This window comes from Delphinus delphis, chromosome 1 (genome assembly GCF_949987515.2).
Source record: "Delphinus delphis chromosome 1, mDelDel1.2, whole genome shotgun sequence".
NCBI lineage: Eukaryota > Metazoa > Chordata > Mammalia > Artiodactyla > Delphinidae > Delphinus > Delphinus delphis.
Window position 1 is genome coordinate 115,294,800 of NC_082683.1, and position 20,933 is coordinate 115,315,732.

General features: G+C 46.9%; 1 protein-coding gene and 1 pseudogene across 1 annotated transcript in view; both read left to right on the forward strand.

Moving 5' to 3' along the window:
* Positions 1-376: 376 nt before the first annotated feature.
* LOC132438374 (sodium/potassium-transporting ATPase subunit alpha-4-like) overlaps positions 377-20,933 on the forward strand; it is a 29,946-nt gene continuing 9,389 nt past the window's right edge. The window contains 16 exon segments of the mRNA XM_060032527.1: positions 377-520; positions 769-828; positions 1,752-1,955; positions 2,540-2,653; positions 4,517-4,651; positions 4,877-4,994; positions 8,099-8,367; positions 10,090-10,288; positions 10,525-10,634; positions 10,825-10,959; positions 14,761-14,950; positions 15,313-15,485; positions 19,421-19,557; positions 19,957-20,107; positions 20,428-20,511; positions 20,513-20,600. Of these exon segments, the coding sequence (XP_059888510.1) occupies positions 377-520; positions 769-828; positions 1,752-1,955; positions 2,540-2,653; positions 4,517-4,651; positions 4,877-4,994; positions 8,099-8,367; positions 10,090-10,288; positions 10,525-10,634; positions 10,825-10,959; positions 14,761-14,950; positions 15,313-15,485; positions 19,421-19,557; positions 19,957-20,107; positions 20,428-20,511; positions 20,513-20,600 (2,311 nt within the window).
* LOC132416224 (U6 spliceosomal RNA) lies at positions 11,830-11,930 on the forward strand (annotated as a pseudogene).

Below are 20,933 nucleotides of genomic sequence, written 5' to 3' on the forward strand. Positions count from 1 at the left end.
CCCAGCGTGCCCTGAAGCCCACTGCACTTCCCACCTGCTCAGGGTCCTGCAGCATCTTCATCACTTAGGCACATAGTACTCTCCACACTTCATTTCTTCGACTCCCTCTCTTCATCCCTCTCCTTCCTGTACCTCAGGCCCCAGGCTCCCCTCATCCCTCCTGTGCCCTCCTTCCTGACACCTCCTCCTCCTCCATCTAGGGCTTCACCGCTGCCCCCCGACCACCCTCCCTCTCTCTCTCCTTCAGTCCTCCCCCGGCTCAGCCATTCTTCCTCTCACCCCTCTCCCCCTCCTTCCTCCTGATTTCCTCACACCCCTCACTCTCTTTGCTTTCTTCCCACCAGTTGATCTGGGGCAGCCATATCCAGGGAAAGCCATGGGGCTTGGAGGGAGAAAAGGGACCGTGACACCTCATGAGCAGAATCCAAGCCCAAGACCTAAGGGTCCTAAAATGAGTAAAAGAAAGATGAAGAGGACAAAAAAGAGAGAGATGGAGGACCTGAAGAAGGAAGTGGTCATGGTAAGAACACCCGAAATGGGTGCTGACAAATTGCCCTCCAAAAACCCCTCTCAACCCTCAGGCTTCTAATGTCTCACCTTGAAAACTGATCACACAGGCCAGTGCCACCTCCCTTCCCCAAAATGTTTCCCCTAGAAATGATGCATCACCCCCTGTCCCTCAACCAGTGCCACCTCTCTTCCCTGAAATGTTTCCCCTAGAAATCATGCATCACCCCCTGTCCCTCAATGACTCTACTGCCCCCTCAGGATGATCACAAATTAACCTTGGACGAGCTGAGCACCAAATATTCTGTGGACCTAACCAAGGTGAGTGAAGGAACTCCCTGAGGGAGGCAGAGGGTCTCCATTCCCGACCTTGAGGCTGCCAGGACAAAAGCAGGGCTAGAAATCTAGCCCCTAGGTTCAAGGTCAATGTTCTTACCCTTAACCTGCGCCCAGCCAAGGACACACACTCAGAAAAAGGTGAAATGGTAACTACGCAAAGAGAGTTCAGGATTCGATGAGAGAATGAGGATGGGTTAGGGCAGCACCTCTCAAACCTTTGTCCTCGGGACCCATCAAGGACCCCAAAGAGCTTTTGCTTATGTGGATTACATCTACTTAGATTTATCGTATTAGAAATTAAAATTGAGAAAATTAAAAAGTATTTCCTAACTCATTTATAAACAACCATTATATATTAGTACAGATAATATTTTTATGACAAATAACTCTGTTTTTCAAAACAAAAAAAATTAGTGGCATTTTACATTTTTGCAAATCTCTTTCATGTCTAGCTTTTTAATAGAAGACAGCTAGATTCTCATATATTTTCAGCATTAACGCTATTGTGCTATCATGTGCCCTGTAGCCTTAGGAAAATTCTACAGTATACTTAAGAGAATGAACGTGAAAAAGACAAACAATTTAGTATTATTCTGAAAATTGTTTGACCTTGTGGACCCCGCCTGAAAGGGTCTCAGGACCCCATGGGTCCCCAGACCACACTTTGAGAACTGCTGGTTCAACAACAAAATCATTTATTTCTGCTATTATCACTATTACTGCTGCTGCTGCTATAACCACTAATACAACGACCACAAATAAACTTAAATAAAAGCCCTCAAAATGTAAGTTCCCCTAACTCTAGAATTTCTTCACTGGAGGGGCTTGGGATGGCCATCTGGTAACCATGGGAGACTGGTCCGGTTTCATGGTTCTCCGTCCATTCCTATTTCTTTTCCACACAGGGCCATAGCCCTGAAGAGGCACAGGAAACTCTGGCTCGAGATGGACCCAATACACTTAGCCCACCCCCTACCGCTCCAGAATGGGTTAAATTCTGAAAACAACCGTTTGGTGGCTTTTCCCTCCTACTGTGGACTGGTGCCGGTCTCCGCTTCGTGGCCTATGGCATCCAGTTATACTTCCATGAGGACCCTACCAAAGATAATGTGAGTCTGTTCAACTACTACTGCCAAGCCCAGTGTCTGCTTAGCCCTCGATACTCTTCTGCTCAGCACCTAGCACTCCTGAAGTCCTCTGGCCCAAATCCCTATACTCCCAGGATTTTCTAAGGAAGCTTTGGTCCTTCCTGGTTTCCCTCTTATCTAGATAGCTCCTGATTCAGCTCCCTGAGATACAACGTTCCCCCCAGAAACCTGCTGTCCTGTGATTATCTTCCCAACTGGTCATCAAAGCACTTTGCTATCCATTCTCTTTCATAGAATTTTAATCTCTTCCTATCCTTCCTCTCCATCTCCCTCAATAGCCTCACTCTACCCCATGAATAGCCTTCCTGGAGAGGAAGATATAGGCTTTCTCGGGCCTGGGATTTTGCTGGCCCCTCACTGTAGCTCTGGGTTCCTTCACAAGGAAGCCCAGAGAACCGGGCCTGTGCTCAGCCCCTGTGCTCTCCCACCGAGTCCCATGGTTTCTTCCACCTGGAAAAATGGCTGTTACCCTTGCAAGCTGACTTCCTGAGGATGAAGAGGAAGAAAAGGACCTACTGATGAGCCCTTTGTTTCCCAACCCCCAGCTGTACCTCAGCATTGTACTAACAGTTGTGGACATCATCACCGGCTGCTTCTCCTATTATCAGGAGGCCAAGAGCTCCAAGATCATGGAGTCTTTTAAGATCATGGTACCTCAGGTAGGATTCATGTGGAAGGATATAGTGGGAGGATGCGTAGAATGCAGCCAAATGCATGATTTGTATGTCCCCTGAAGAATTATTTCCTACCGTGAGTGAACTGAATGAGGCTGGTAATGAGGGTGACATTCACTTAGGTTTTATTCTATCAGGCCTTAAAAGTACCCTGAGAAAATACCACAAAAAAAAAAAAAAGACTTTAAAAAAATTTGGGCTTCCCTGGTGGCGCAGTGGTTGAGAGTCCGCCTGCCGATGCAGGGGACATGGGTTTGTGCCCCGGTCCGGGAAGATCCCACATGCCGCGGAGAGGCTGGGCCCGTGAGCCATGGCCGCTGAGCCTGCGCGTCCAGAGACTGTGCTCCACAACGGGAGAGGCCACAACAGTGAGAGGCCCGCGTACCACAAAAAAAAAAAAAAAAGACTTTAAAAAAAGTACCCTGAGAAAAACACAATAACATCCATGAAGTGGTCTGGTCTGGAATGCATGAGCTGAATCCAATGAGCATAATCTGAAACCCCAAATCTTTGGGGGTTCTATTCCAAAAAGGGGGGGGTGGGGCAAAGGGAGGGTGGATTCTTCAAATGTCGATGGCCTTAAAGACAAAGAACAGCGATGGAAGTGATCCAGATTAAAGGAGGCTAAAGAGACATGACAGCTAAATGTAATACCTGACCCTAGACCAGATCCTGTGCTGGAGCAGAAAATAATGCTGTAAAGGGTATATTGGGTCCATTGACAAAACTGGAATGCAGACAGCAGGTGAAAGTATTGTGGCAATGTGAAATTTCCTGAATTTGATAACTGTATTATGGTTATTTAATATCCTAATTCTTGGGAAATGCACATTGAAGTATGTACAATAAAAGATCATGATGTATGTAACTTGCCCTCAAATAGTTCAGGAAAAAAAGTATTTACATACACACATATATAGAGACAGGGAACAAATGACAAAGCAAATGGGGTAAAATGCTCACAGATGAATCTGGGTACAGGTTATATGGGTGTTCTTGGTACAATTTTTATTCTTGCAACTCTTTTGAAAGTTTATATTATTTTCAAATAAAACTTTTCTAAAGAACCTGGAAATAATATGACAGTAGAAGGGGGTTCCTAGGCACAGGGCTTGAAAACTTGGAAAGGAACAGGCTGCATATTTTCCCAATGACACGATCACGTTCTAGCATTATAGCCCAGGAGCTTCTTCTGCCTTTGGTGTCAGCATAACTTAATTCCTTCCTTGGGTAAGAGTTCAGTGGGAAACGTTTCGGTAGAATGAAGTAGGAGTTTGGAGACTATCAGTTTTTGCTGCTAAACAAGCCACCCCAAAACACAGTGGCTCAAAACAATGAACATAGTATTTCTCACAATTCTGTGGCTGGGCTGCTCTTCTGATCTGGGCTGACCTTGACTGGTGCTGGGTGGCCTTGGAAGGCTTCATTCAGGTGTCTGGGGCCTCAGCTGAGATGTCATGGACAGCTGGGGCCTCTCTCCTTATCATCTTTCTCCCTCCAGGAGGGTAGCTTGAGCACATTCAATATGGTGGCAGAGGGCAAGCCCCAGTGTGCAAGCACTTTCTATGTGCCTGCTTGCACTACATTTGCTAATGTCCTATGGGCCAAAGCAAGCCATACAGCCAAGCCTAAGTGTAGGAATGGGAAGATAGACCTCACAGTTTAGTGAGAGGAGCATCAAAGGGCCCTGCAGACAGCGATGGTAAGAATTTGCAATCTACCCAAGAGACCTTCGAGAATGATGTGGTGAGTGACAGTGTAAGAAAAGGGAATCAGAGGGAAAGAGAGCAGGAAATGGATGAGGGGAGCAAAAAGCTTTGGAAATGACCCTACGCTATCTTCCCACAGCAAGCTCTGGTAATCCGAGGTGGAGAGAAGATTCAGATCCCTATATAAGACATGGTGGTAGGAGACCTGGTAGAAGTGAAGCGGGGAGACCGGATCCCTGCTGACATCTGGCTTATCTCTTCACAAGGATGTAAGGTGAGGGGATGTGAAACGCTATGGAAGGGGGCCAAGTATGATCTTAGAGCACTGCAGTGACCTGGACTCAGTTCAAAAAAATATGATCTTATTGTTCAGAACCTTGAGAAGTCACAAGTGCAGATTTGAGGTTACAGTGGTGTGTAAGTTTATGCTTCTCTCTGCATGTCAATAATGATGATGTTGGTGTTTTTTTTCCATGACCTGTCCTCTCTCCCATCCCAGGTGGACAACTCATCCTTGACAGGAGAGTCAGAGCCCCAATCCCACTCCTCTGATTTCACCAATGAGAACCCTCTGGAGACCCAAAATATCTGCTTCCTCTCCACCAACTGTGTGGAAGGTGAATATCGCATCATAAGTAGCCTACATTCAAAAGCAAAGATTGAAACAAAGATTTCCAGACCTCTCTATCTTCTAAGGGCAGTAGGGAAGGTAACAGCCAGTAAATAGTCTACGTTCTTCATCCCTCATGAGCTATACAAACTTTGATGAAAGGTCAAAGCCATCATTTCCACATCTGTGCACTGATGATACTAAAAGTCACTACTCCATAGATTTTTATGTGGGTTAAAGGAGATAATACACAATAAAATGCCTAGCACAAGACCTAACACACTCTAAGTGCCCTGTAATTGTAGCTATTTTTACTCTATCTAGTGAATGGACTATGCTCTATGAGCTGAAAATAGCACAGAAGGGAGGAAAATTATTCAGCTCTGCTAAGTCACTCTTCTCCTGAAGTAAGCCCTAACTTCTCACTATCCCAAGAGAGGGTACTGACATTGGAAATCTGAGTTACCAGAGGTGCCACTCACACCTTTGGCTTTGTTCTTAGCATCTAGGGCATCCTTGAACTGGGAGACAGCTCTGGCCAAAGTGGTACCAATGGGCTCAATATCATTATGTCAACCTCTCCTTCATCCTTTCTGCTTAAGAAGGCCTGCAAAACTCTCTGGAACACACATGAAAACCATCATTTATGCTTAAGAATAAATGTTTGGGTGTCTAAGAAATAGCTATTCTTTAATTGAATGCTTAGCACGTGTCAAATGCCACAGAAATCTGATTCTAACAAGACTATACAACAGATATTATTCCTATTTTACACATGAAAGCCCAAGGTTCAAAGAAATTAAATGCAGCACCCGAGAGCACAACTCAACAAAAAAGAGGAGGATCAAGGATTCTAATGAAGGTCTGTCTCCAAAGCCCATGCTCTTTCCACAGAACCTCCCCTGGAATAAAGCTTGCTAATGACCCCTCTGGTAATAAAATTATTTAATTTGGAAATAGCTTAAAGGAGTAGAGTACCATTAAGACTGAAGAAGAATCTAACTAGAAAATAAAATATATATTAAAAAAATTTTTTAACTTGATTGAACAGAAAGATGCAAGTTAGCAAGCTTCCTCCAAAAACATGAGATTCTTATTATTAAATTTTAGGAAGAAATTTGCTCAGATTTGTCCTTCCAAAGTAGGCTTTTCATCAACAAATTATATGCTTCAAATAACAGGGAAAGTGGATGATGGAATTCCATCTAAGAAACAGGGATCTGACTAGAATAGAGAAGGCTTTAATAGGAGGCTAGAGGGACCCAAGATGTGACCAAGAGGGTGGAGTTAGGTTGAAGGAGCTCTTGACTGTTAAACTGAGGAATCCCTATGCAATCTGCAAACAGGTAGCATCACTTTAACATTTATCCTAGGCCCTTGCCTCTCTGCTTTCATCACGGTGGCCCTTGACGGGGCTGCTGGTACAAACATCTCTCTTTGGGTTCTCATGCATCTTCATAGGGGGTAGGGGGGAGATGGTAAGCTATTTCTCTGGCATTGTATAGAAGGCGTAGGAAGAAGTCAGTCTAGCCTGGAATATGGGAGGCTTGGCCTTCTTAACCTTCCCCAAGGTTGACATCAACCTTCCCCCTCTCTAGACACATTGGGATTAGTTATTAAATCCTGTCTCTCCAAGCATGGGGAAAACCATAGCAGAAGGAAGAAAAATGAAGAACTAGATTAAACCATGGCACAAAATGACTATAAGTGACACCATACCCTAGCCACCCCTACCCCCTGCCAAAATAAACCCTCTCAGCACCTCTCAATTATTTCAGTATCTTCCTGCTCACCTGCAGAGTGCCTCATACTGTGAGGCGTTCCAGAACCACTCTTCACATAGCAGTGACCTCACTCGTCTGCTGTCGGTCGGAGCAGAACCTGCTCTCAGACTCATAATGCTGAAGGTGACCTTGAAAATGGACTGGCCGCTCCATGCTATGGTGTTCGTGGGAGCTGCCAGGTTAGAGCTACCCTGCAAGGCGTATGTGCGATTCTCTAGCCATCCTTCTGGAGACCATAAATTCATCTAAATGGAGAAAAAAAGAAACAAATATTTGAGTGCCATGTGCCCAACCCTGTTCTAGGCTCTTTTAAAAACATTTAATTCTCACAGCTTTGTAGATGCTTTTACCCCATTTTAAAGATGAGGGAACCTGAGTCTCAGAGAGGTTAAGTAACTTACTCTAGGGTGAACAGCTAGTACATTGGAAGTTGAACTTCTAGCCCTGAGTCCTTCTGATTCGAAAATAAGTGCTATTTCTATAATATGTTGCTTTTCTGGGTGATTCTGACTGTAACTTTAATGGTAGGAATTTCAGCCATCATGGTGAAGCAGGAAGAATTATTTTGAGCAAAGAACCTTATGGGGCCCCTCATTTCAAGCTACATCCTGGGTATGTCAAGTTCCCCGTCTGATTCAGGGGCCATGTTATGGCCTATGCCACCCAGCAGGGGGCAGACTGGCTCCAGCCAGCAAAACAGGGAAGAGGCTCGGTCAGAGCAGAGTTTCTCAACCTCGACACTGCTGACAATTGTTCCGCGCTGTTCTTCGTGGTAGCGGGAGAGGAGGGCTGTCCTGTGAGTTGCACGATGCCTGGCAGTATCCCTGCTCTCTGCCCACTAGGTGCCAGTAGCAACCTCAGTCGTGACAACCAAATGTGCCTCCAGACCTTGACAAATGTCTCCTGGGGATGGGGGCGGCAAATTGAGTAGCCCTGGGTTAGAGGATGGGGAGATATTGGAACACAGGATTCTAGCAGAAGGGTAACCACTATTCCTGGGGCTGGAGAAGCTCTTCAGCTGCTGAGAACAAAATAAGAAACATACAGGCAATGGAAGAGATTTAGACTAAGTGTAACAAAGACCTTCTTGACAGTGAAGGCAATTAGGCAATAAAATTGGGTATCTCTGGAGAACTGTGAAACCTCTTCAGAGATTCTTCAGATGAGGAGACCTTCACTTGCATAAGCGAACTGTAAAGACAGTAGAACATTATAACTTCTCAGAGGACCTTGAGTTTCTACCTTGTTTTTGACTGTTGACAGTTTTCTCTTTGTAGGAACCAAGCCCAACAGCCTTTCCAATTCAGACTTCCCCCTTCATCCACAGGGACAGCCCGGGGCATCGTGACTGCCACAGGAGACTCCACAGTGATGGGCCGAATTGCCTCGCTGACCTCTGACCTGGCAGTGGGCCAGACCCCCATGGCTATGGAGATCAAACACTTCATCCATCTGATCACAGCAGTGGCCATCTTCCTCGGTGTCGCTTTCTTTGGGCTCTCACTTATCTTGGGCTACATCTGGCTGGAGGCTGTTATTTTTCTTATTGGCATCATTGTGGCCAACGTGCCTGAGGGGCTGCTGGCCACCATTACTGTGAGTAGCTAAGGTGGAATGTGGCCCCAGGGCAGACAAACAACCCCAAGGAAATGAAATCACTAGTATCTCTTTCGGGGCTGAACCTCTCCAGGGCAGAGTACTCTCATGCATATACAGATGTCAAATCATTGAGCTCCCAAATTCCACTGACTTCCTTCACCCCTATTTTCCAGTGCCTTCTCTCTTTAATGAGAAAAGAAGTGAGTTACGATGCGGAAAGCATAGATTATCAATCACCGGGAGTGAGTTCCAGTCCTGGGTGTACTGGCTGGTGAATCTGGCCAACTCACTGCACTCCGGGCCTCAATTTATTCATCAGTTCATAGAAGAAGATTAATTTAGGATTATAGAATCTTACTGGAAAGGACTTCAAAGCCCGTATAAATTCAACCTTTCAACCAATGCCAAATACCCTTCATAAAATCTGTAGGAGATGATGATGATTTCTAGTCATGGGAAGCCCACCCCTTTTTATCTGACCTCATTTCATTGTTGGATTGCTCTAGTTAGATTTCATCATATTGAGCAGACATACGGTTCCCTGTTTGGTCCCAGTTTTCCCATCTGAAGAAATACAAAATAAGTCAATTTTCTCTCTTCTACAAACCTACCCTTTGGATCTTTTTTTTTTTTTTTTGCGGTACACGGGCCTCTCACCGTTGTGGCCTCTCCCGTTGTGGAGCACAGGCTCCGGACGTGCAGGCCCAGCGGCCATGGCTCACGGGCCCAGCTGCTCCGCGGCATGTGGGATCTTCCCGGACCGGGGCACGAACCCGTGTCCCCTGCATCGGCAGGCGGACTCTCAACCACTGCGCCACCAGGGAAGCCCAACCCTTTAGATCTTTGACAATAGCCATTATGTCCCCTCAAACTCTCCAGGGGAGAGGTCGTATAATCCCTTTTCCCTTAGCCCTTTTTCCTGTGACACATCTTCAGACCCCTCGTCTCGCTGATCACCTGTTTGGGGTATGCTCTCCTTTATCAATACCCTTCTTAAAATGGAAATGAGAATAATACCCAGGGTGTGGTTAGACTAGCACAAAAACATCAGTACTCATGATATTGTGTAAATAAATAACAACTCCGTGATTAGAATTCTGTACATAACCGCAGCCTAAGAATTCATTCGTTTTTAAAATAACCTTGCCCCACACCTGACTTTCACTGGATTTATGGTCAACAAAAACCTTTTGGTTTAAGTGACTTCTCAAGTCATTCTCAGCGCTGCAACAGTCCTTCTCAGTTTCATCATTCTCTCCTCCCCACTCCTTTTTTAAACTAGTGGTACAACCCTCCTCCACACACAGCATCTTATGCCACAATCAAAGGTTAGCTCTCACCGTGGTCCCTGGAAAGACTGGACTTGAGAAAGAAGTGTAGCTTGAACTTGAATGGAGTAGAGGCTGCAGAATAGAAAAGATGAAAGGATCGAGGGGGAGAGGAATATTCCAGGAGGAATAGATCATTCTCTATGATACCCCGGTAAAAGAAAGCACTCTTCTTTTGAAACTCTGCCATAAAGTACAAACCGAAATCACTTTCCTAATTTCCTTTCCCATAGCCACAGATGGGATTTCTAAAGACTAGGTGGTAACAAAAGGGAAATAAATATAAAAAATTAAAAGAGCAGTGAAAACGATCAGATTTCCAAAAACACAAAGCGCTGTGAGCAGCCAAGCTCTCCTCTCCGTTTCCCCTCTCCCCTGTTCACGGCCTTAGGTGTGTCTGACCCTGACAGCCAAGTGCATGGCTCGGAAGAACTGCCTGGTGAAGAACCTGGAGGCGGTGGAGACACTGGGCTCCACTTCCACCACCTGTTCCGACAAGACGGGCACCCTCACCCAGAACCGCATGACCGTCGCCCACCTGTGGTTCGACAGGACCATCTATGAGGCTGACACCAGCGAAGAACAGACTGGTGACTAGTGGCGTTGGCGGTCAGAGAGTGGAAGGATGTGGGGAATGTGATGAGTAGCTGACAGGGCGTGGTGAGTCCAGACAGCAAGAAGGTAGCTGCAAAGTGAGAGGAGAGCAGGGAGGTGTGGAGGAGATGAAATGTTGTCTCTGAGAAGCATCTGGGCGCAGAAGGGGTGTGAATAAACTCCTGCTTTAAGCTCTCCTATCCCTGCTGACAGTTCTGTTCTCTCTCCCTAGGGAATTCATTTGCCAAGGGCTCTGATACCTGGTTTATCCTGGCCCGAATCGCTGGCCTCTGCAACCGGGCTGATTTTAAGGCTAATCCGGAGTACCTTCCCATAGCTAAGGTGTCAGGCCCAAGGGAGTAAAGGGTACCTCAGTGTCCAGGGTATAACCTGCCCTCTCCCCTCATTATCTCTTTTCTGGCCCTCGGTGATGCCCCCAGCACCCCTCCCCATTCTGTTCCTCTCCTTGACACCACTGGCCAGCCCAGGTGCCTTGCCTCTTGGGCTCATTATACCCACCCCATCCCGGCAGCGGGCAACAGCAGGGGATGCTTCTGAGTCAGCCCTCCTCAAGTTCATCGAGCAGTCTTACAGCTCTGTGAAGGAGATGAGAGAGAAAAGCCCCAAGGTGGCAGAAATTCCCTTTAATTCTACCAATAAGTACCAGGTACAGAACCGACAAAGGTAGGAAGATAGCAGTGGGGGATGGGCTTGTCATCTGGGGAAACGGGAGCTTTGCCTTTGCCTTTATGACTGAGCTGTAGAACAGATACGGTCGATACTCAGCACCCCAGGTAGGAGGAAGGGTCACCTTAAGGGAAAGTGGCAAACAGGTACATGCAGGCATAGATGATAAAGGAAGAGGCATTCGGTCATAAGCAGACTTGAGGCTACGCCACTTGTGCAGAGAGCAGGTCATAAAGTGCTGAAATGTCCATAGGCAGCAAAGGCTGGCTGGAGAAAGTCACGTTAAAGGCGTCTCTGTGGCAACTGTGAATTTGCTGCTGCAGAATATGTTGGATTTGCCAGTCACTTCCCTGAGGCATCTTATCTCACTAGTCATCAAATATTTCTTTTCATTCCGTGCCTGCAGTTCTCGCAGCTGCCATCAGGTAGGCGGTCAGGGCTTTTCAGAGTGTTTGCGAAGCTGTTTTCCCAGGGCTGTTTTGTCCATGATCCAGGGAGGACTGACAAGGGAAGGAGGACTGAAGGGAAGGAGAAATGCTGAGGGAGGGACAGTGGTGGCCCTGACAGTAAAATGCGTGTGAGGGACAAGAAACCCAGTACTTCCCTCCCACGTGAGAACCCTGGCACGCTTTGAGGAAAGTGTGGAAAGGAGGGAACGGTGGCATCACCATGATGGGGGCTCTAGCAGCTAAGCTTTGACTCATATGGGGCAATCGTGATTTACTTAGGGGAGTGGAATTCTCCAAATTTATGTACTACCGTAAAGGTCAGACAACAGGTGTGGGTAACAGAGAAGAAATTCAACTCCCAAAAGTCAGTTTTGCTTTTGTGTCTTAAAAAACATGTAATAGTGCTCGCTCCAGCAGCACATACACTAAGACTAGAACAATACAGAGAAGATCAGCATTGCCCCGTCATGACAGGCAAATTCAAGAGGCGTTCCATACTTTTATATTTGAAAGTTGCTTAAGAGAATAGATCTTAAAAGCTTTTGTCACAAGAAAAAACAATTTTTGTAACTAAAAAACAAGCCATAACAGGGCTTCCCTGGTGGCGCAGTGGTTGAGAGTCCGCCTGCCGATGCAGGGAACGTGGGTTTGTGCCCTGGTCCGGGAAGATCCCACATGCCGCAGAGCGGCTGGGCCCGTGAGCCATGGCCGCTGAGCCTGTGCTCCGCAACGGGAGAGGCCGCAGCAGTGAGAGGCCCGCGTACCGAAAAAAAAAAAAAAAAAAGCCATAACAAAAGCTATATAGATCTTTTTAAACCAAATTACCTATATTTTCACCCTGAATGCTGAACGAGTAAAAGTTAAAGAAACAGATTCATAGTTTTTTGTCTCATCTGACTTTTCATCCGTGTAATGAGATAGGTCCCCTAAGCCCAAACTGCAAACTTATTTCCACTTTTTCCTGACGTTTAGTGACCTCACTCACCAGACAGGAATTCTGTGCTTGGCAGGACCCGATTAAAGCCTTCGATTGGAAAGAATTAGGTACCTCTCCTTCCACAAGATTCAAAATAAAAGTAAAACATACCCATGACATTTGATGGGACATGAAACAAAATAGCAACCTTTCCCCCAAATGACAACGTTAGTGCCTTTTCTGAGCTACCGAATATCAAATTCAAACAGCAAAATCCTTCTCTGCACCAAGTGTGCTCGGCCAGCCTGCAGGCTACCCAGCTCTGGCGGGGCTTGCTTGGGGGGTCCAAGGAAACCCCTCTGGCTCCTTTTGCTCCGTACCCAAGAACAACCTGCCTTAATCAGCTTGTTCTTGGGACAGTCAGAGGCTCTGGCCCGCAAGGGACATCTTAGCCTGGCGGTCGTTTGCAAGGCCTGGTCTCTTTCCGTCTCTGAGATCAAAATGAAAGGAAGAAGTTTCTCTGTTCTGATATTTCAAGATTTCTCCCATCTTTTTCACCTGTAATTTTCTATCAAGATGTGATGCTTCTGTGCTCAAATTACTAGCTTAAGCAGGTCTTGCTGCCGTCTCTGATAATCTCTGATAGTCAACAAATAGGTTTTAAGCACTCAGAAAAATTTTTAAAAATTTTTTTACAGCTTTCTCCTTACATGAGTTTAGGTTTCCCCTCTTAACTGCTTAAGTATATTTTGAATATAACAGTTTTGGGAAAGTTTCCAAAGAAGCCGTTTTAACCACATTTTACACGCAGGTTTCCCACCCAGCTTCTCCTTGGGCCAGTACAGTCTGGTCCCCTCGGTACCACAAGCTCAATTCCTCTCAGTGTGCTGATTTTGTTACCCAACAGGCTACGTAGCAGGAATTTCCTGTCGATCATAAGAGGAAACCCAGAGACAGTTCCTTTTCCCAGATCAGAGATCACAGGAAAATGAAAAATGAAACTGATCTTATTTCTCTGTCCTCAAGTTGTCTCCTCAGGTTCCCTTCCTGACTACGCTCTCCCCTCCCCAGCTGAGCCACAGGGACCCCCAACTCGTACCGTCGAGCCCCTCTCAGGGGCCGTGCCATGTTTCCAGGAGACATGGGGCTAGAATGGCTAACAGTTTTTGCATTGTGTTTCACAGTTTTCGATATATTCTTTTTTTTCTTCTTTTTGGTTTTGAGACGTGTTCTGTTTATTGGTAAAAAAAAAAAAAAATTCACGAACACAAAATAACAGTACATTCAACATATAAACAAAATTATGAAAGATGTGATTATACAAATTCTACTGGCAACACTTGGAAAACAGTTTATTCATCAGTCCCCAAAATGAACATAAAAACGTAAGAAGCAACCACGATTCAGTGTCAAACTAAACAAGTCAGAATGCCTAAAGAGTTTGGTAACTCAAAGTGAATAGGTAACTTTATTTTTTGGGAAAAAATAAAAGACAGTATTAATAAAAACAAAGCAACAATCATAAGTTTTAAGTAGACTTCACCACTAAATGTGTGATGACAGAGTTAACGAAGAACTTAGAGCATAGGTTGGTTAAGAGAGCATGTTCTAAAGTGAGTTAATTTGGGTTCTTTCCTTGACAGCCCCTACTTTCTAGCTGTGTGATTCTGGACACAGCTTAACCTTAGTTTTGTCATCTATAAAATAAAGAAATTGATAGTACTACTACAGGGTAGTAGCTGAGAGGATTAAATGACAACTCATGTAAAGCACTTGGAACAGTGGCTGGCACATAATAAGTGCTCAATAAATGTTGTTATTACTATTCGTCCTAATCCCGTCCTTCAGGCTCAAACAACCACGGTAAAGAACTGTCAGTGTTTTTCAATATATTCTTTACAAATATTATCTTTCTTTTATAAAAACCCAATGAGGTGGGCAACGCAGAACCTTTTACATTTTATCAAAGGAGCCAAGGTTTGGAGAGGTTAAGTGGACTGACCTGAGGTCATACAGCTAAGAAGCATTCCTGCTGGCCCTAGAGCACAGGTGTTTGACTCTAAGTTTTCTTTCCTGTCTACTCTGCTGTCTCTGTGGCCCCGTGACTTCTGCTTCTAGCCACCCAGGCAGAGAGGAAGCAGGGAGGGGAGAGTGCCTGGGCTGCCCTTCACGTCCAGTCTGGCTGAGAAGATAACAGATTCCTGTGCAGATAATACCAGGCTGGGGGTTCCTGCAAGGGAGGAGGGGCTCAACCAAAGGTCGGATTTGGCTGGAGGGAGGGGGGCTGCGCTGGTTTAGGGGACAAAGGAAATGGAGGTGTGACGCAGCTTGCCTGTCGGCTTTGCCCTCAAAAACCTTACCCTTGCTTTTTTGCCCCAACCCTCGCTCTCTCCTCCTGTTCCTCTCCTCTCCCTAGGTGTCCATCCACCTTTGGGAGGACGGCTCCCAGACCCACGTACCGATCATGAAGGGGGCGCCTGAGAGGATCTTGGAGTTTTGCTCTACTTACCTTCTGAAAGGGCAGGAGTACCCAACGGATGATGAAATAAAGGAAGCCTTCCAGAATGCCTACTTGGAACTGGGCGGTCTGGGGGAACGCGTGCTAGGTGAGGGGGCCGTGGGAGAAGGCTTTGAAGAGTGGCATCAAAACAGTCATTAGGGCTTCCCTGGTGGCGCAGTGGTTGAGAGTCCGCCTGCCGATGCAGGGGACACGGGTTCGTGCCCCGCTCTGGGAAGATCCCACATGCCGCGGAGCGGCTGGGCCCGTGAGCCATGGCCGCTGAGCCTGCGCGTCCGGAGCCTGTGCTCCGCAACGGGAGAGGCCACAAGAGTGAGAGGCCCGCATACCGCAAAAAAAAAAAAAAAACAGTCATTAGTTGTGGGCTGAAAAATCTAAGAGGTTGGGGCGAGCAGGATAGAGACATAGACAGTGGAATGACTACTGGTCCTTTCTTCTGTCTCTCTCTAGGGTTCTGCTTCTTGAGTCTGCCGAACACTTACTCCAAGGGATTCAAGTTTAACACCGATGAAATCAATTTTCCCATGGATAACCTCTGTTTTGTGGGGCTCATCTCCATGATTGACCCTCCCCGAGCTGCAGTGCCTGATGCCGTGGGCAAGTGTCGGAGTGCCGGGATTAAGGTAAACCCTGGAGCATTCCAGATGCCCCTCACTTATCATAAACTGGATCAACAGTAGAAAACTTCAGACAGAGTAGGTTCTTCGTTTAACTGAACTGATTTCTGCCTCCTGAGCTTATGAGTTGCAGTCTTAAGAGAGAACTTAATAATAAGTGTCCTCTGTCGTTAGAATCCTGCCTTGCATCGAACATTAGAATCACCAGGGGACGAACACAACATCGTAGATCAACTATACTTCAATAAAATTAAAAAATAAAATGGGATCACCAGGGGAGCTTTAAAAATCGGATGCCTTGGCCATACTCCAGACCCATTCAATTAGCAACGTTCAGGGTGGGACCCAGGCATCTGTATTTTTTAAAACTTTCCTAGAGATTCTGATGTGCAGACAAATTTGAGAAGCATCACCCTAGGACAGCGCTTCTCAAACTAATGTGCATGTGAATCGCCTGGGGGTTTTGTTGGAATGCAAATCCTAATTCAGTAGGACTAGGATACCCCAAGATTCTGCATTTGTAACACGCTCCCAGCTGATGCCATTGCTGCTGGTCTGCAGGCCACACTAGGAGTAACAAAGTGGTAGAAGGTGTCATATAAACGTACTGCTGGATGGGTGGTAAAAAGGGTGAGGCCAAGAGGGCTGGGGGCCTGGAGCAGACACTAGTGAGAATGAGAGACCGAGAGCTGGGGGCCCTCAACGGATCTGACTCAGGGTGAGCAGCTGCCCTAACAGGTGTACGTCCAGGAGTAAAAGCTAGAAACCAAAACTTCTGGTTTGGACCACTTGAAGTGGTCTGAGTAAAATGCAGCTGCAGAACAAACCCAGAGATGGGAATTCCTCTATGGACTTCACGGGATAGCAGCAGTAAAATTCCTCTAATCCTGAGATGCTCTGTATCCCACATTTCAAATTCTAAGACTCCTATACATCTTCCTAGATTAGGTATTGTCACCTTCCCTGCTCATACTTGATATTCTGGGAGTATCTGGGAGGGCAGGTTGGAGGGAGTGGGGCTAGAAGTATTTAAGGAGAACTGGATGCTATCTGTTCGAGAAGGCTTCATCTTGACCTTTGACTGTTGGCAGTTTGTCTCAGGGCAGCCTGGGCTGCACTGAGTACAATGATTGGTCACTACAGTGGGAACCAAGGGATGGATATAGGAAATTATTCTGAGTGAATTCCCTAATTACTACAAGATGTTTGGGGTGGTACGGTTCTGTGAGGAGACAGCATGATTGTAACGCGTCTGCATAGGACAGCCACATATCTTAACACTCCTCCGTGGTTCTATAAGTTACCACGTCATACATACTGTGGGAGATAAATGGAGAAGGGGTTCATTTGCATTTTCTCAGCTTCGAGGTGGGCTGCCAGCATGAGGAATAACATTGTGGTTATTATTGTGCTTTGTGTTATTTCTGTGCACATAATAACACGGTCTAAAATTTACCTCACCTGGGAATTTACGGATCTCTTTAGCCAGAAGGAGAGTTACAGTTGTGCCTGCTGTGGGGGGGAGGCCCAACCAGGAGACAAAGAGGCGATTTGAGCCAGGTGGCCTGCCAGAGCAGGACACGGTCACGGCCTGAGGCAGAGCGAGCTGTGATAGGTAAGAGTCTGAATAGGATTCCGGCTGGCCTGGAGCTGACACCTGAAGCAGGAGGCCTGGTGCTTTCTGGGCCAGCCCTTGTTCTGGGCACAGGTTTACATTTTAATTTCTTACTTCTTCTGGATCTGAAGCTGACAGAAATTTGGCAGACTTGGTGAGGAATTTTGAATCACACCCTTTTTCCCTCTAAGAAAATGTAAGACGTACACATGAGGCCATCCTTCAAGGAAGACAAAATGTAATGGTTATACAGGGGGTTGTCCCATAGGGGAGACCCTTCCAAGGTCAACTCCAAAATGGTGTTGATGCCAAGCTAATGGATATGATGAGGCTGCTGAAAGAGGCTGGTTAACGGCTGCATGGCAGCAAAGTTTTTACAATTGACTGTGGGACTGGTATTTTTCAGAGCCACGTGTTCAGACTTTTGGAATAAACTTAATTTTAAAAAACTAAAATAAGGGATTTCCCTGGCAGTCCAGGGGTTAAGACTGCCCTTCCAGTGCAAGGGGTGCAGGTTTGATCCCTGTTTGGGGAAGTAACAGCCCACATGCTGCCTGGCATGGCCAAAAAAAAAAAAAGAACAAAAAAACTAAAATAAAATGATGCCATCCTATTTGCCACCACCTGAGGCCCTTAGTAGTACGAAGACACTTGGCCCCTGCTATGAACGCAGCCCCCTCTAAGAACTGCAGCTGAGCCGTGAGGGCCTACAGAATGGTCACCAACACTGGACCGTTTCTCTCAGATGGGTCTGAGGGAAGAGAGTCCAAGGGCACAAGAAGGCAGCTGGCAAGACTGCGTGGGAACACCAGAGGTACAGTCAGCACCGAGAAGTTGGAAATGAAATTCCTTTAGTACTTGACAAATTCCAGAAACCACTAGATGCTCTTTACTTCAAAGGGAGCCATTCTTTGTAGAACTGCGCTTCTATTGTATGTATGCATCTCAATGTTCTGTGAAATTGTGTCCTAGGAACTCACTCTTGGGGTGACTGACTTTGTTTTTATTTCTCCGGCCTGGCATGGAGGTGATACTTCCAGAAACTACTGCAGATCGGCCCATCTGAGTGGTCAAGCTGGGCTAGCTACCACACATGTCCTACAGGTCATTATTGATGAACCAATAGGAAACGTTCAGGGCACTGTAAGCCTGGAAGGGCATCACTGAGGGCTCAATCTGAACCACCTCTGGAATCTTCTAATCTTCTGTGCAGTTCCCTCTCAGATCCTCACCAGTTACCTCGTGCCCCCCCCAGGCCGAACTTGGTGAGGCCCCAGTGCCCCACACCCAAGCCAGGGCACTGTGGTGTGCATAACTGCTCACAGCACACCTTTCCTGAGTCTCTGGTAATCCCAGATTAGTTAGCATTCCTTCCAGCAAGCCCACTGTGCCAGTGTGGAATGAGGAGGGCTCATGGGAAAACTCCTTCAAGGCTTATTTCCACGCTCTGGAAGTATACAGACTGACCTTTCCAGGACCTCTGTTCTTAGTTCAGTCATAGTCAGATAGCTCCCTTCTCCCTCCCACCAGAGCCTGAGAATTATGTGCTGGGAGGGCACTTGGGAACCGTGGGCAGTGTTTCCCAGGAAGCGATCCTTCCTTCATCCTGTAATTGCTTGTTGATGGATTACGATGCGCTAGGAATTATGCTAGGGCTGGAAACTTAACAGGGAATCATAGGCACGGCCCCACTCTCTCCAGCAGGGCAGAGAGACAGACAAGCCATCACACAGAGATGTGAGGAGGACTCACAGAACAGAAGGCTAGAAGAGCACAGAGCACAAGCACCTGATCTTTGGGGAGGAAGGGGACAGGACTAGGGCTGGCCCCAGGTATCCAGAAAAGGGGTGGAATCCAGGGGCACGAGGAGGCAGTGGGAAGAAGAGAGGCAGACTGAGGATCGAAATGAATGAGGGCCTAGATGAAATTTTGCTAGGCAGATGGATTATTCCAGACGTTCCTTTATTACCACTGTTCTGCGGGTAGGTGTTTCTGTCTTTGAACTTAAAGAAGCAGATTATCCTCTGGAGCAATTAAATGCAATTCTGAATACAGTTAAATACACCCAAATCCCTGATTTATTCTTGGGAAAACTAGAGCTCAGATTGTCCTATGTTTTATGGTCTGATGGCCCTGACCCACTCCCATGGGTTGAAGCCACCAGCCGTAGCAAGAGTTTTGATTGACAGCACAAGTTCTTGGGAATGAGCTGCTTAAACCCCTGTGGAATGATAGCAGTGATCTGTTAGTTCTTAGTGAGAGAGGTGAAGGAGCCAGGACCTCCCTGAACATGATTCTGCTCCTTTTCCTTCCCCTTCCAACCCAGGTGACTATGGTAACAGGGGATCATCCCATTACAGCCAAGGCCATTGCCAAGGGTGTGGGCATCATCTCAGAAGGCACCGAGACAGCAGAGGACATTGCTGCCCGGCTCAAGGTCCCTGTCAGCCAGGTCAATGTCAGGTGAGATCCCTGAAAGAACTCAGATCTGCCATTTTTCCCCTCCATCCTTAGCCTGCCCCACCCACCAACATTTTCAGAGGTTCTTTCTATAGGTAGGATGTACAGAGTTTACTTACTGCAAAGTAAAACGTAATAGGAAAATGACCAAGCAACTATGTCAGTGGGTTTTCCGATGAAGGTGGGACAAAGAAGGAGGTAGAGAAGAGGGAGGAGGAGGTGGGAGAGGAGGGAAGGAATGCAATGTGCCAATCTGGGGACAGTGCGTGGCTGGGGACAAGTGAGGAGATGGGGTTGAAAGGAGAAACAAGGAGGTTATAGCAAAGATGGCTAAGAGGGCACCAGGACACCTGGGGAATTCTCAACGCTCTGAACTAGCCTTTTGAAATTCCTCTCCCTCAGGGATGTCAAAGCCATCGTGGTGCACGGCTCAGAACTAAAAAATATGAACTCAGAGCAGCTTGATGAGATCCTCCAAAACCACACTGAGATCGTGTTTGCTCGGACCTCCCCCCAGCAGAAGCTCATCCTTGTAGAGGGATGTCAGAGGCTGGTAAGGGAGACCAAGGAGGCTTGGAGAATCTGGAGGGAATCATGTGGCACAGCCCAGCCCCAAACCAAGCATAGGAATGTGTGGGCTGGGCTAGAGGAGGCTCCAGAGAGCATCCCATCGTGAACCCCTGAGACAGGCATCCATTTGGGGGCTCCCTGTGAGTTTTGCTATCTCAGGAGGTGCAGGAGAAGGAAGGGCCAAGAGGCCTAAACCAAGCATGATTACATCAAGAAGCAAGGGATGATGGAATCAAACTGCCCTTTGGGATGGGCCCTGAATCTGACACAATAATTATTTCACTCCCTCTGTGCTCCACCCAGGGAGCCATGGTGGCGGTGACAGGGGACGGGGTGAATGACTCCCCCACGCTGAAGAAGGCAGACATCGGCATTGCCATGGGCATCGCTGGCTGGCTCTGATGTGTCTAAGCAGGCAGCTGACATGATCCTGCTGGACGACAACTTTGCCTCCATCGTCACAGGAATGGAGGAGGGTGAGGAAGCAGGGTGCCCAGGTTGGTAGGTACCAACTTTCACCTGCTCAGACTCAGGTGAGAGTTGGTATACATCATTCTCATTCCCTTTGCCCATCCTCCAACCTCCTGTACAGACTGGGAGAAATCACTGTAAGTCAAAATTTTGCAAATTAGATTCAGCTGGTACTTAGCACATCACTCTCTGGAGCCCTTATGAGATTGGAGGAAAGTCCAGGTTTTCTAGGGAGATTGGGTCCTAATGCAGCATAGCAGTGTTTTTCTTCTCCCACGGGGATTCAAGTGCGTCTGCAGTAAGTTTCAGGGTGTAGCTATACTGTGAGGCTACTCTGT